Below are 16,355 nucleotides of genomic sequence, written 5' to 3'. Positions count from 1 at the left end.
ACAAATATGTGACCAATGTCCTGGAGTGCCACATCTATAACAAACACTCTCAGATCTTTTTGAGTGATTTTTATTTTCACTCGTATTTTCATGCTGCCTTTTTGGTTGGTGGTTCGTGACGTTCTTTTGAGATGAGTTATTGAAGTAACTATCTCGATTATTTTCATATCCACGACCGCGATCATTTTTACGTCCACGTCCTCGACCTCGTCCACGACTAAAATCTGGTCTATGCCTTTGATTTTGGTTTTCATTTTTAATTACGACATTTGCTTCTGGAAATGCCGTTGATCCAGTGGGTCGGGATTGATGATTTCTCACTAACAATTCGTTGTTCTTTTTCGCCACAAGAAGACATGCGATGAGTTCAGAATATCTCGAAAATCCACGCACTTTATACTGTTGTTGTAGAGTTATATTCGATGCGTGGAAAGTGAAAAATGTTTTTTCAAGCATTTCCATTTCAGCAACAACATGCCCACAAAATTTCAATTGCGAGACTATTCGATACATCGCAGAATTGTAATCACTGACTTTTTTAAAGTTTTGGAATCTCAATGTATTCCATTCATCACGGGCGGTCGGGAGTATAACTTCCCTTAAATGCTCAAATATTTCTTTCATCCATTTCCATAAAATCATTGAGTCTTTTTATGTGAGATACTCACATTTCAATCCTTCATCAAGATGTCTACGTAAGAAAATCATACACTTTTCCTTTTCTTGTGAGGATGATATATTATTTTTTTTGATGGTATCACTTAGACCCAATGACTCAAGATGCATCTCTACATCGAGAGTCCATGACATATAATTATTTCCAGTGATATCGAGCGCAACGAACTCAATTTTTGCCAAATTTGACATGGTGGTACTAGAAAAATAACAATGCATTTTATTAGTTAATTTTCATTAATATGACAATACAAAATAATGGATAAACGACGAGTACAAGTATGTTTAAAAATAGATAAAAAGTATGCTGTGGATAATCGTCAGTGAGTACAAGACTCATGAGCATGATGATCATAATCGTTATGAAAAATAGCCTTAGAAATGCCATCATCTTCATCTTCGAAAAAAAACCGAGGAGAAAATATTTTGAGAGAAAGAGTGAATTTTGGTGTGATTGAAAATAAGTTTGAGTGAACATATTTATAGGCAAAAAACTGGCCGTTTTGTTATCGTTTGTGACCGTTGGGGGTAAAGAAAAAAATCGAGTATGTGTTGAATAAAAATTCATGATAATCATGCGATGCATATAATGATAATCATAATTAAATAATTATGTATATCATATCACATTATTATAAGGTTGGTGCCTTAGACATTTTTTTATATAATATTATGAAATTATACAAATATGGTTAGTATAAAGTCAGGTATAGTATATCATATCACATTATTATAAGATCGGTGTCATAGACAACCTTTTATATAATATTGTGAAATTATACAAATATAGTTAGTATAAAGTCAGGTATATCATATCATATCACATTATTATAAGATTGGTGTCATAGACAACCTTTTATATAATATTGTGAAATTATACAAATATAGTTAATATATATACACAATAAAAATATATAAACAATAAAAATAAATATTCTTACTTGTTGAATATTTTTTACTTCTTCTTGTATTTTGAAGCGTCGAAAATTATAGAGAACCTTCGAGCGATCGTGCTGATAACGTGTTGTGAAAAGTAAAAATTTATGGTAAAAACTAAAAACTCTAAAACTCAAAATATATATCAAATCAAACACTTATAAAGTTTTCTCTCTAAACTTGTGTTATTTTTTCACAAATGTTGAGGTCTATTTATAGATCTTCAATTGAGAAATGTCCAAAAATAAATATGTCATCCATTACATAATCAAAAATTAAAATATCATCACATCACCATCACAATAATTTTTAATCTAATTTTAATATATAATTTCCAATAAAATCGAAAAAGTAACATTCATGAACTTATCATTTCATCCAATATTTTGGTATTTTTAGATATTTAAATCCTTATTTATGAATCATGTTTAATGGATAAGTTGAAAATACGAAGTGATTTAATAAAATAATGATAACGAGATAAAATAATAATTTTTTTTAAAAAAAATTAATTATAAATTATAAATTTAAAATTAAAAAATAAAAACAAATAAAATTAAAAATTTTTGGTACTTATCACTCACTTATCATTTTGATTTAATATTTTGTACTTTTAGGTATTTAAATCTCGTTTATGAATGCATTTTTAATGAAAAAATTGGAAACAAGAAGAAAGTTTAATAAAATAATGATAACAAGATAAAATAATAATATTTTTTTAAAAAACAATTATATAATCATAATAAATTTAAAATTTAAAATAAAATTAATAAAACGAAAAATGTTTGCTAAATATTTTATAATTAGATTTTAATAAAAATTGTGTATTATGAGTTGAATAGATTTAAAAATTATTTTCATAGAGGTCAAATATGTATTTTTAATATTTCACAGGGATATTTGGTGCAAAAATATCAAAATATTTGCTCAGTCGCATGAGGGGCGCGTGCGAAACAATCACTCATATGAAGTGACGAGTGTGCTAATTTTTTAAAATGTTAGAGTTGAAGATGCCTATTAAAATTTTACAGAGGAGAAATATCCATTTTTAATATTTAAGAAAAGTAGTTGGTGCAAATAACTCCATACTAAAAAATAGCGCTGGATTGCTCTAATGGGCTCATTTCTGGTCCATTTTTAGCCCATTTACAATTCATAAATGGATTCCAGCCCAATCAAATCGGTACCAAAACCGAGTCGGTAATTCCTCTGATTAATTCCAGCTTCTCCTCCCGTGGTTTATCCTCAAATGCTTCATCTTCAGCACTGTCACTCTTCTCCTCCGCTCCTCCTCGCATATTCTTCCGTATACAAGCAGGAAAGATCGTTATTCCCATCTGGGTTCAGGGATTTTGAAGTCAATGAGCTTCTGGAGTTGAAGATAAGAAGACGAAATGGCAGTTTTGGCGCAGTGGCTGCTGCGAAGAAAGATTCCGAGTTCGAGGTTGACCCAGATGAGGCCCGGGAAGCTTTGAGAAAGCTTGATGAACAGCTGCTGTCTCTCTCCAAGAAAAAGGTCGACCCACCAAAGATTAGAGGTGAATCTTTCTCTCCGTACTGCGTGTTGTTGCGGTGGAACTAGCTGGGTGTTTAGGTTATGGTATAATTGGTACCTTATTGGATTGATTACTCAATTGGAGTGTAGTTCATTTGAATGTGTTGTTGAATTGATGCACTTTGATTGAGCTCAAATTTTACACGTTCATGCTGCAAACTAATAATTCTGAGATATGCCGATCGATCGAGTTGCTCTGAATCATGTGTTACGTTCGCCACTGATCAATCCATTACCTCTATCGGAAAATCTTAAGATAATGATCACTTCCAATAATGCAATAATCATGTTGAGTTAGCGATCGAGATGCAAGTTTTGGGAGTGTTCCCATGAATCAATCCATCTTGGTTGGAACTCAGAGGAGTATCGAATTTTAGTGGGAGACTTAAAGGCCATATCCAACCACATTCTCCATTTTTCCATTCTCTGTTCTCCATATATAATAGAGTTTTGTATGCTTTATTTCGAAAATCTCTCCAACCCCATATCTCTAAAAGTTGTTTAAAATTCTCTATTTTTTTATTTTTTCATTCCAAATTATTAAACATATGAAAAAATTAATTACGTAGTGGATTATTAAATCGAACTGAATTAAAAGTGACTTGATTTTTTTTAAAAAATAATACATTTATTTTGACATCAAATTGCAAGCTTTTTTATTTTGCTATAGCGATTCTCTAATTTTGGAGAATCACTGTACCATCCTTCAAAATGAAGACGGCATTTGTAGAATATTCTCTAAAATGGAGATTGGAGAACCATTGGAGATGCCATTGGTGAACACCTCTACTTGTGAGGAATTTCAATGAGACAATGACCATGAACTTTTTGCGGATCGGAAAGCGGAAATGATCTCGATCTTTTACTTTGATGTATCCTTCTTCAAAGGCGCATATGTAATGTTACCCTGCACAACTGATGCTTAGCAGTTCAAATGTTGTAATCTAGTTAGATGGGTGTATACGAGAGCGGCGGAGCTGTGGATTGTAGGCTATATATGTCCACTAATTTTTTGGTACATTTTGGAAAATATTATGTGCAAATATGCTTAATTGTTTTCGGCTGAGCTGCGACTGTTATCTTTGCCTTGTTCTACCTAAAATCTGCGTGACACAAGTTGTCCGATACAAATCTGATGCATTTTTCTTTGTGTTATCTCAGCTGTGGACCTTAAACAATCAACCTCCCGGGTAAATGAAGAAACATCCGAAATATCAGGATCTTTTTTGGCTTCTGTAGCCACTGTTCTGCTTGTTTTCTCCATATTTTACAATGTTCTATTCCTTACGGTCATAAAACCATCCATAGATGAAGGAAAATGGGTCTTCACTACCGGTAGTACAGAAGCCGATCAAGAAGCAATTTTGCAGCAATTGTCCTCGAGCCCGGAAATCCCCGTCGTCCCGTGAAAAATGTACATCTGAATGGTTAACTGAGATTAAAGTTCTTGACCGAACATTGATATATGTACATTCACAGTTATGAATATCACCAATCTACTCATCATTTTCTTGATTTCTTCTCGTTAGGTGGATGTGTGTTGTCTCATGTATGTTGTTCCACAATTAAGAATATAGTTGAACTACTTTGAATATATATATTACAAGATACAGACTTGATCCCCGCACCCTAGGGTGTGCAGGGGATCCGTGTGCACCCGCGTCCCAAAACAACTCCGATTGCCTTGAAAAACAGTAGGAGCTTTTCGAAAATGCGAATCCATATGATACCAATTTCAATCTCGATGATCGGAATCGTGAAGATGACCGAAAATTAGGTGAAATCTGTAATTTTCGGTCATTTTCACGATTCTGGCCACCGAGATTAAAATTTGTATCATATGATACATAGTTGAATTCGTATTTTCGAGACGATCTTACCGTGAAAATTTCAAGGCAATCAGAGTTGTTTTGGGCATGAGTGCAAGGTGCGGGGATCAAGACTCTTACAAGATAATATATAACCCAATTCTGGAAGTTTCATCAAGTAGAACTATGCCAAACATCTAAGTATTTGATCACACTTAGCCACAAAATAACAATTAATTGAGACGCATCCCTACCACAGTCTATGTCACACCTATCCTATCTTATTATATTCTTTTGGATATATTTTTCAACACTAACATCCACGAAAACATTTAGTATCATCTCGAATACATCTCCGACAAAAAAAAATAGTTTAAAAGAAAATTTCAAAATAATCAAAAGAAGATTTTTATGCATTAGTTGGTTGGTTTCAATGATGCTTAGATTATTATACGATTTAAAAAGATTGTTTATTTGTTTGAGGTTATGGATGGTGTGGAGGTGGCGTTGAATTAATCGACGTAGAAATCGAAATTTGACTTTCTTTGTGTGATCACATTTTGAAGTGGTGGGCTATTATTCGTACACGTGGAGCTTGCTTCTAGAAGTGTTTGACAAGTCATGAGCCTACTAGGGGAAACATAAATTTATTTACATTCATAAAAAACTCGTGATGTTCCAGCCTAAATAAATTCAAGAAAATGAAATGTCATCATTTTATATAATATATATGCCAAAATTAAATACTACCTCTTCGCACTCACATATAGAATTTCATATATTTTTTTTCATCTGTTTTAAATATTTATTCTAATTTTTATATTAATGTTTTTTTATCTATTTTTTTTACCAATCCATCCTCATAATTAAACACATCACATAGAGCTAAATAAATGAAACAAAGAGGGTAATCCATTAATAATATATAATCATTTGATTATTATTATTATTATTATTTTTTGTGGTATTTCTTATTATGAAATAATGAAATGACATTGGGTGACAAAAAAGTTGGTAAGATAAATGGATGAATACGAAATATTCCTAATCAATTCATCTCACTATATTTCAACTCCATTTAATCCATCACTAATTTCATTCTTTCTTTTTTAACCATATGCTTAGAAAATCATAATCTAGAAATTTTAAAAAAAAAAACCAAATTTTGAATAGTTTGTTGAGTTAGAACCCGATAAAATATAATTTTTTTTTATTTAAAAAAAAGTCAAATTGGAATGGGTGGGGTGGAAAGTTACAAATTTACAAGGAAGAAGGAAGAAAGATGAAATCTAGAGAGAGAAGTCTCTGCGAAGGAATTTTTGAGACTCTCTCTCTTCACATGGTGGATTCACACCTTCGCCGATTCATTCATTTCAAATCTAAGGTTTTTATTGCTCGTTTCTGTTCTCATGATCAAGAGTCCGAAGAATAGTTTACATTCGAGGTTGGGGGTTTTCTTCTTATTTCCCTGCATTTTTGTTCTCTTTTTTTTTGTTTTTTTTATTTAATTGTTTTGTGGCATGTCTTCTGGCTTCCCTTTGATTCTTGATGGTTTAATTCTTTCCGGGTATTTATACATAAATTATGTTGTGTTTTCTCATTCTATGTTCGGATGAATTGATTCATGAATTGTTTCGGAGATTTCCTTCACGGGATACAATTTTATTTACCGTTGAAGATAGCTTTTTTCTTTCTTTTTTATAAAAAATATTATGCAATTTCCATGTATGGGATCATGGTCAAATCTGAGTACAACGTGTTACGAAGCTTGGTAGTAATATTTTGATATTGGTTTTTCCTGTTATTTAGGCAGCTGAAATGTTGGACCGAGTTTTTCTTGACATGATTTCTCGGTGTACTTTGATAAAATCTCAGGGGTTATATTTTTATTCTGAGCATCAAGATTAGATTGTTCTAAAATCATGGGAAATTGCTGTGCGACTCCTGGTTTTTCCGAGGAGAAGAAGAAAAAGAAGAATAGACCGAACCCTTTTTCAATTGATTATGGTGGAAATCATGGATCTGGCGTTACGGACAAGCTTGTGGTGTTGAAAGATCCGACTGGACACAATATTAGTGAAAGATATGATCTTGGACGTGAGCTCGGAAGAGGTGAATTTGGGATCACATATTTATGCACTGAACTGGAGACTGGTGAAAAATACGCCTGCAAGTCGATATCAAAAAAGAAACTCAGGACATCTGTTGATATTGAGGATGTTAGAAGGGAGGTTGAGATCATGAAGCATATGCCCAAGCACCCGAATATCGTGACCTTGAAAGACACTTATGAGGATGACACTGCTGTAAATATAATCATGGAACTTTGTGAAGGTGGTGAATTGTTCGATCGGATCGTGGCGAGGGGACATTATACAGAGAGAGCAGCTGCGGCTGTGATGAAGACCATTGTGGAAGTTGTTCAGGTTAAATTTCAACAAAAATAATTCTCAGTTCAACTGGAATGACTTGAATTTGTATTCGTTTGTCTTCATATGATGTGCCTATGGAAGTATTTGTTCCATGTTTTGTTTTGTTTTTGGGTACCCTGTCTAAAGTAACTGACTTTTCTGTGTTTCTTGCATGAGAAGTTAATCACCTCACCTAAAACTTTTACTTTAAAACCTTGCAGTTCAGGACATAATGTTACTATTATTTTGTACTTTAAAACCTTGCAGTTCAGGACATAATGTTACTATTATTTTGTTACCGGTTACAGATTTTGAACTTCGATTTTTAAAAGTTTCCGTCAATACACAAGCTTCATAATTTTATGCATCCTATATTGCGTTATTTTTTTTTCTTTAGTGTTGTAATTGGATTTGGTTGGTACACAGAAAATTTTTTCTACCATGGCTTTTCTTATTTGGAGGTGTTGCATTTGAGTTTCTTCATTTTGTTCAACCTTTATGTGATTGCAGATGACGATCATATTTTTCTTACTTCTTGTTTTGTCTTTTTAGTTTCTATCATATATATGGTATGTTTGTCTTACTTATTTCCTAGTTCCTTGCTTCTTCATTATTCCTAGATGTGCCACCGCCATGGAGTGATACATCGCGATCTCAAACCAGAAAATTTTCTTTTTGCCAACAAGAAGGAAACAGCTCCCATAAAAGCTATCGACTTTGGGTTGTCTGTTTTCTTCAAACATGGTATGCAAACATAATCATCTAAATCTGTTTTCATGTTGAGTTTTGGCCTCTTCGCCTCGTCTATTTGGGCCTAACATCTTCTTTCTTTCTTTGTCATTGTCTTATCTCACCAATCTTTAGGTGAGAGGTTCAATGAGATTGTTGGAAGTCCTTACTACATGGCTCCGGAGGTTCTAAAACGCAATTATGGCCCAGAGGTTGATGTTTGGAGTGCTGGAGTTATCCTCTATATTCTGCTTTGCGGTGTTCCTCCTTTCTGGGCAGGTTGGTTGTGGTGGTTTTTATGTGCTATTGTTTCCAAGTTTCAAGCTAATGTAAAAAATGCTGTATAGGCTTTAAGGCTTTGTGAAATATAGTTCAAAATTAATATAAGAGTCTACTTAAGCTGTCCTATAATGTGCAATACCATAATCATTATGTTGGTGCAAGAATTTTAAGCTACAAGTAATTCACTTGGTTCAGTTCAAGTTTTTCGTACAGATTGAAATACAGAATTTAAATCACTAACATGTGATTGAATATTATGCGTCAGACTTATATGGTGATGTTAAATTGATTTCTAGATTTAAATCAAAGTTTTGTGCTGTCTTAATTTAATCTGAAAATATTAATAAACCAAAATAGAGCCAAGGACATGTGCGAGTGGCTTGCTCCGGGTTTATTTGTCCAAGGTGTCGAATTTATTAATTTAACTAATGACAGCTTTGAAAATCAATATTTGTTTGCTCCTATTAGTCTCATTTATTGCATTTGCATCATCTCACTTGCAGCGAATACTATGCTTCGAAATGTTTGTTTATTTTCCTAGCATTTATCTCCACTTCTTCAAATCACTTTTGACAAAAGGAGTCATATTCCTTGCTAAGGGGATTCAGGGACTTATATGAAAAGCAGAAGAACCTAACTTATTGGGTTGTGTGCTTTATTTTGTGATAGTTGGTATATTCACTAGTCATATTGGCTGGCCATTTGTTATTTTTTTAGTTAATTTTCTGAGAAGGCATATTATGACTCTGCAGAAACTGAGCAAGGAGTGGCACAAGCAATTATTAGATCTGTAGTTGATTTTAAAAGGGATCCTTGGCCAAAGGTATCTGATAATGCAAAAGATCTCGTAAAGAAAATGCTTGATCCAGACTCCAGCCGGCGTCTCACAGCTCAGCAAGTTCTTGGTGATACTTTCTTGGCTTTATTAGATATTTGATGTTTTATGCTTACAATGAATGGGGAGGCACAGTAGAAGCACATTTTCACGGATTGTGCTTATTTGAATGCAGAGCATCCTTGGTTACAAAATGCGAAGAAGGCACCAAATGTATCATTGGGTGAGACGGTGAAATCAAGGCTCAGACAATTTTCTATGATGAACAAGCTCAAGAGAAAGGCTCTGAGGGTACATGACTACGTGCCCAGCATAATTATTCGATCCCCCCCCCCCCCCTCCATCCCCCAAAAGGAGAATGTATTTCAAACAAAAAACTTCTTTGTTAATTCCCTGGAATTGTTTTGCACATGCAGGTCGTGGCGGAGCACTTGTCGGTGGAGGAAGTTGCGGGAATTAAAGAAGCATTTGAGATGATGGACTCAGGGAAGAAGGGTAAAATTCACCTTGAAGAACTTAGAGTTGGTTTGCAAAAGCTGGGTCATCAGATAACCGATGATGATCTTCAGATTCTAGTGGAAGCTGTAAGAAATTATATTCAATCATACCCATTTTAATTCTTGATTTTACGTTACTTGAGGTTTTTTTTGTTTGAATATTCTGTCACTGGCCTCTTTTCCTGCCCTTTGGGGACTATATTCTACAGGCTGCTGTTGATGGAGATGGAACCTTGAGTTATGGGGAGTTTGTTGCGGTATCTGTGCATCTTAAAAAGATGGCGAATGATGAGCACCTACACAGGGCTTTTTCCTTTTTTGATCGAAATAAGAGTGGATATATAGAAATTGAAGAGCTTCGAGAAGCTTTGAGTGATGATGGTGATGCCAATACCGAGGAAGTTGTCAGTGCTATCATGCATGATGTTGACACAGATAAGGTGTGATATATGCTCTTCTTTAATGAAAGTGTTTTTTGAAATTTTATGCCCCATTTTTACCCCCCTTGTGGTGCGGCTGTGCTGTGCCATGCCATCTGGCTTCCCCTCACTACTGAATTCGTGGATCCTCCCGTATCTGTTTGTTAGCATACATATTATTTATCAGAAGTCTTGTAACTTTGATTTGCAGGATGGCCGCATAAGTTATGAAGAATTTGCTGCAATGATGAAGGCCGGCACTGACTGGAGAAAAGCATCGCGACAATATTCTCGTGAGAGATTCAATAGTCTTAGCTTGAAGTTAATGAGGAATGGTTCTGTGCATTTTGCAAATGAGGGTCGATAAATTGGTAAAGGCCACAGATTTTAAACTGGGAATTTCGATCCTAAAAGGGCTGTTCCCTGGTGTTTTTCTCTTTTCATTGCAGTATATGGAGTTGCTTTTTCATTCTTTACTTTTTGTTTCTTTTTCCTCTCCATTCACTAGAGGACTCATTAGCATCATCAGGCAGAGGATGCGTTGGCTGTATGTATTTAGGTCGAGTTGTTTAATTCTCAAGTATTTGGAAGTTTAACCATGTACACACTATCTGTATATATGTAAATCTGTGGACTAATGTCTGCTACATCTCAAAATATTAACAACTTGATTCTACTTTTGTCTACACACCAAATAGAATGCTATCCGTGTCCTTCGGTCAGTATTTCAAACTCAGAAAGAAAGGAAGTTTCACTTCTATGAGACTAAGCACTTGAATTTCCGATCTTCTGGAATCGATTTTGATCCCCAAGTAGTGGAAATTAATCTTGGTTCATTAAATTTTCTGAGAACTATGACGCACCCCCATCCCTGTGGTGCTGATACTCGAATATATAAGATTACATTAAGATATTGGCGTTTGGTTACATTTGCTATCCAAACTTTGGCAACATTTTGAAGTTTTTTATCAGTTTGAATTTTTTGTGTTACTCTACTGTTCAGATCGGCTAGGATTCTGCATATTGTGAAACTGGAACTGATTATGTACGAATTCCCCAGTTTTTCAGTTCTTGATCTGAATTTATCCACATTTCTTTGCACCATTGCATCAAACTAAAACTCAAAAAATTCCCAAGAACACGATAAGCACAAGATTAAGTAGGTTTTACAAGAATCATGATTGGTGATGGACCAACAAGATATATACATAAAGCATTTACTTGTGACAAATTTTAGCGGTGGGCATAGTGACACAAACAGGCGCATATTTCTTCCTGGCATCCAGAGTCCCCCGCCTGGGCTCATCCGCCAGCGCAACTCGAGCAACGGAGAACGCCGCAGCCGTGGCCACAGCAAACATCAAGTCCCTCCTGGTGCTGTTGCTCTCCTCTTTCTCGTTCGAGGGTGCTTTCTCAGTCTCCCCCGAGGCTCTCACCGCGAAGGCGACACGGCGGGGAGTGGCGGGGAGCTGCTTGGCGGCTGCGGAGCCACCCAAGAAGGAGGCGGTCATGGTCATGGAAGCCATTGCAATGTTGCAGATGGGGGTGAGTGGATGTTGGTTGGTAGTTAAAATGGGGTGTGCCAATGGATATTACACACTACACTATAATATCAGTGGCTCATACCAATATGTGATCCATTTTCTTATCTTGAATTGATAAGTGCTTCCAATTGTGTGATGCCATGTGTGGATCTCTATCTGTGCAAGAAAATATTGGTGGTTCTAAGAGTCCAAGGCACTGTGCTGCAGTGGGGCCTCCATTTTTCTTTTTGTTTTTTTTTTAAACTAATATGGTGTCCACAAATTCCCTTCTCTTTTATCCTTAAAAATTTCAATAAAATTTAAGATATTTTCAATACTATGTTTCTCCACATGTGAATTAAAATATTTTGATGAGAAAATCTAAAAGATACAAGATTTGGGATTTCGTAGCTTTTTTTTTTTTTTTTTTTTTTTTTTGCAGTTATCTCATTTAAGATCTATGGAAAACATACAAAATTATCTTGAATACTGCAAATGTAATATGATAATACTTTTTATTGAAAAATTTTGTTAGACAAGAAGAATGTACATGAAGAAATAGCCAAGGAATAGTGATAACGACCACAGACTTGCTACTTGGTAAACTAGAACTCGACTAGAGACTCGACTGATTGGCAAAAGACTTTTCTATACATCTATTGCTTCTTTACGTAGAGATAAATTATGAATGAGATTGATCCTTCTGTTTACAGTTTTGTTATTCTCAAGGAAAAAACGAGTCTTTTTTTAGATGAAAAATTGTTAATTAACAAGGAATTTCAAAATCTGAGACTGCAGAATGATCAAGTAGGTGAAGTAACGTACAGACAGTTGGAAATCTGTGAGAACCTCAGGTTTTCCATTCAAGAACGGTTTAGAAATATCGTCTCCACCTGCTCGCTCAAGGCGACACAATTTTGTGTTTGGTTTTTCGTACAGATGGTTGTGTAAAGGTTTACCATGTTTCTCGCAAGAACATGCACGGAGCAATTATATAGCATTAAAAGAAGTTCTTCCCCTTCAAGCTTTCCACAGTTTCCTTGATGCTATCTTTAAGAGGAATTAAATCAATGCCTAAGCCCTTTACTCTCTCTTTTGAGACCTGGTACTTGGGTGGAAATGGCTTGTCATCAGCACACCTGAATCGAGAAGTACGAAATTTTTCAAAGAAGAAAAACTATTTAAAGAATCACGAGATCCTATATCGTTCAAATACCAAAAAACACGAGTAAAACAGGCAAGACTCACTTTTCAGGAAGATGGAAGGTTGGATACAGTTCGCGCAATATTTCCACAATCTCTGATTGGTGCGCGACACTCTCCACCATGCAATATCTTCCACTGGCCAAAGGGTTTTCAAATGCCAGAATGTGTGCATTTGCAACATCTTTGACATTTACCCACCCAAAGGTAACATTTGGGTATGTATTTGCACCTGCACATTCCAAAGACGGGGACGGAGAGTAAAAAACCGAAAGATGGTGTTAAGAGAATAAGAATTTGATTTTGGTTTTCATGTTGTTCCTTAGATCCTAACGTTACTTCATCTTGGATGTTGTAAAGGCCGTGGTCTTCCATCCATGTTTAGCACTTTAGGCAATACTCTAATTTTTGTCCTCGAATTTTAGTTATAATAAATTGGTCGATGTCCTGCCTAAGGTATCTGTATGGGTAATAAAAGGAAAAAGAAAAACTTAACCATTTATTAAGTTCAAGATGGCAGCAGAACTTGTGTTAAGTGTTGGCTGCAATAGTGGACCAATTACCATAGCTGGGTTTATGGTAACCATGTCAATTCCCTTTTCTTTCACAAACTTCCAGGCAGCATCCTCAGCCAATGTTTTTGAAAGAACGTACCATTGCTATAGAAACGATATGGCCAAAGAAGTGGGGAGAAATTAGCTCCCGAAAAACAAGAACGTCACACGCTCAGATATAAACACGAATGCATAGAATCATATCTCGTTTCAAATACAGGGACATAGTTCTAGTGGACTGAAACAAAAAAGTAACAATGCTAGATCCTTACTAACATGATCGAGGCTTCTCACAAATAACAGAGAAACTGAACATTCACCTGCATTTGCCTGCAAAATTCTGGGTCAGACCACCATGTCTCATCAACTACCACATCCGGCGATCGATTTTTACCATTGAAAGCAACGGCAGCCATAGAAGATGTTAAAACAACCCTTTTAACCGATGGTGTTTTCGCACATGAGCGAAGCACATTGAGGGTCCCCTTTAGTGCAGGATCAATCAATTCTGCCTGATGGAAGTGAAAGATGAATTAATTTGGAACTGAAAGATTAATTAATTTGGAAATGCTAGCTGAACACATTGAAGTAAGCTGATAGGCAGTAGTACAACCATTCAAGTAACAATCAAGGAAACTTCCCATCTTTGCTTTCCCTCTTTAATCTAGGACTTTTTTTAAAATAAAATCCAGTTTCCACAAATATGTGGCCATTTTGATATCTTCCATAATCATGGAAACCTATTTTTCTTTGGTTTCACCTGAGTAGTGCATATGCTTTCATAAACAGGTCAGCCACACCAAGTGAATGAAAAAAATAAAAGGGGCAGTTACCTGTGGATCTGTAACTCCATGGTAAAAAGGAGACGCGGTATGAAAAACACCATCACATCCATCAACTACAGCATCAAAAGACCCTTCTTCCAGTAGATTTGCTCTTACCAATTCAAGTCTCTCCTTGGCACCGTCAAGTGCTAATAAGTGCTGTGTTTTCTTAGGATCATCTGCAGATTATTCCAGAACGTCAATATGTCGTCAACATCTAGATTCTGATGCAACTATGACATATTAAAATGAAGCTCTAGTTTTTCACTTTTAAGCACCATAACAAATCGTTGCTTTAACTTATACATGCATCAAATTTTATTTATTCAGCATTTCTTCCTGTAAGACGCCCGTACACAGTCGTTGGATCAATAACCATTGGATCTATCTTGGGGTACTACCCAAAGTAGGGGTCGAAGTTACCCTCATTAACACATGACCCCGCAGGTGACAAAATTTATTCACTTCTAGAAGAAAGTGTAACAAAAATATACAAGAAAATTTTCTTGCATTCAACTAAAAGATTTATCCAAGGTTCTTCATTTAGTGTCACTACAGTGGAATAAGGGGAGAACCCAGAGGAAAACGAGGGGAGTGGTCTCCACTTTCAAAAACACTTGTTTTCAAACCCCATATTTCGCCTCATACCCAATGATTTTGGGTCTGTTATCTGTCTTCTTAACAGTTGCACCAAAAGTACTTATGAACGCTTCAACAGGAAAACAAATCAACAATCTATAAAATATACTTATGCATCATCGACTGAGTTTCTACAAAAACACAGGACAAATACAAAGCCGGAAAAAGAAGAAAAAAGTAAAACCATATTTTTTTTTTTGAGAGTAAGTAAACCCATATTTTCTTGAAGTTGGTGGATACTTTATTTAGCACAAAATCCAGAAACCTACAACTCAAAAAAATTAGAAATGTCACTAAAACCAAGTAAGAATCAAAGCCCATAGAAGGAAACGATGCGACACACACAAAATTGCCAAAAAAATTAAAAAAATAGGGGGAAAATCGTAAGTTACATAACTGGGATCCCTAACAGATGCTTTGACAGTGTAACCACGCTGAAGCAAGAATTTGACAAGCCACGAAGCTATGTATCCAGATGCTCCTGTTACACACACACTCTTCATCTCTAAATCTTCCTTCGGATTCCTGCAGATCTCTTCCTGGGGGATCGCGGTCTCTGCCGGCCAGGCGCAGCTTTGTTTCTGTATTTATTTATACTAGTAAGGAAAACGTGCGACGTGCAAGCACTTTGCCTAAGCACTTTGCCTGTGTCACATTAACTATTTAATTGAATACAAAATGATGTTTATGTGAAATATTTTGAAACTAAATAATAGTAAGAAAAATATGGCTAACAATATCCATAAATTTATTATTTTTTTAAAAAAAATATTCATGACTTACAATTCTTGATTTTTATTATGGTTTATTTGTCCGTTTTTTCTTGGTCATGTTGCTGACATATTTATATTTTTATTACCTTCAAGCTCGATGTCTATGATGTGTTAGTCACCATAATGATCTCCAAGTTTTTATTATTTTTTTTGGATATTAATGTGTTGAATCTTCTTTTCAGTAACTGAATTAATAATTAATGTGTTTATATCACATTATTCTTTCTACTCTCTACTTTACTTATAATTGCTTTTAAATAGTGATGTATTCACTTTATATGTTAAAAAAATGTGTTGTGAATTTCGAACATTTATTGACATAACTATCTAATTCATATTATTAAAAAGCGTAATATTTAGTTCGATATCACATAAGAAATAAAACATACTCTATTTCTTTTTTTATTACATCTCGTGTTTGACAAACTATAGTTTCCTATAAACCAAATTAATGGTGAAAATTTTTGTAAATATAAATATAATCACGGGATAAATTTTTATAGATTTATGAAATTTTATATTTATAAAGATTTGTTCACATCGGAGGAAGAATTTTTGATTTCTCAATATCGATTCATGTCATATTACCTCTTGCTCATTGAAAAATAATCATTCAAGTAATATATTTAATTTTTTGTTCTCTATTAACTGATTGTTAACAACTCTTAACTTTTCTTATCCCTCTTTTTCTT

General features: G+C 34.8%; 4 protein-coding genes across 5 annotated transcripts; 2 read left to right on the top strand and 2 right to left on the bottom strand.

Moving 5' to 3' along the window:
* Nucleotides 1-2,824: 2,824 nt before the first annotated feature.
* Nucleotides 2,825-4,652, top strand: LOC140885178 (uncharacterized). The gene is made up of 2 exons (XM_073292127.1): nt 2,825-3,149; nt 4,328-4,652. The coding sequence occupies exons 1-2, from the start codon at nt 2,861-2,863 to the stop codon at nt 4,573-4,575; spliced, it is 537 nt and encodes a 178-aa protein (XP_073148228.1). The 5' UTR covers nt 2,825-2,860; the 3' UTR covers nt 4,576-4,652.
* Nucleotides 4,653-6,238: 1,586 nt separating this feature from the next.
* LOC140883686 (calcium-dependent protein kinase 8-like) lies at nt 6,239-10,833 on the top strand. Of its 2 annotated transcripts, none has more exons than XM_073290246.1 (9): nt 6,239-6,418; nt 6,850-7,400; nt 8,006-8,129; nt 8,250-8,393; nt 9,149-9,301; nt 9,407-9,522; nt 9,648-9,815; nt 9,938-10,168; nt 10,359-10,833. In XM_073290246.1, exons 2-9 carry the CDS (start codon nt 6,897-6,899, stop codon nt 10,512-10,514), a joined length of 1,596 nt encoding a protein of 531 aa, XP_073146347.1. In that variant the 5' UTR covers nt 6,239-6,418; nt 6,850-6,896; the 3' UTR covers nt 10,515-10,833. The 2 variants fall into 2 exon arrangements, with proteins under 2 accessions (XP_073146347.1, XP_073146348.1); XM_073290247.1 differs by having other exon boundaries at nt 6,784-7,400.
* A 531-nt stretch (nt 10,834-11,364) lies between these two features.
* LOC140878603 (photosystem II 5 kDa protein, chloroplastic-like) lies at nt 11,365-11,673 on the bottom strand. Its single transcript, XM_073282221.1, has one exon. The coding sequence runs from the start codon at nt 11,671-11,673 to the stop codon at nt 11,365-11,367; it is 309 nt and encodes a 102-aa protein (XP_073138322.1).
* Nucleotides 11,674-12,447: 774 nt separating this feature from the next.
* Nucleotides 12,448-15,509, bottom strand: LOC140879448 (phenylacetaldehyde reductase-like). Its single transcript, XM_073283141.1, has 6 exons — nt 15,288-15,509; nt 14,261-14,430; nt 13,748-13,939; nt 13,370-13,532; nt 12,919-13,105; nt 12,448-12,809 (listed from the first exon to the last, which is right to left on the bottom strand). The coding sequence occupies exons 1-6, from the start codon at nt 15,391-15,393 to the stop codon at nt 12,671-12,673; spliced, it is 957 nt and encodes a 318-aa protein (XP_073139242.1). The 5' UTR covers nt 15,394-15,509; the 3' UTR covers nt 12,448-12,670.
* Between the last annotated feature and the right edge of the window lie 846 nt (nt 15,510-16,355).

Source organism: Henckelia pumila, chromosome 2 (assembly GCF_033568475.1).
Source record: "Henckelia pumila isolate YLH828 chromosome 2, ASM3356847v2, whole genome shotgun sequence".
NCBI classification, from domain to species: domain Eukaryota; kingdom Viridiplantae; phylum Streptophyta; class Magnoliopsida; order Lamiales; family Gesneriaceae; genus Henckelia; species Henckelia pumila.
Note: the sequence above shows the minus strand (reverse complement) of the source record. Positions and strands in the feature narration are given on the sequence as shown.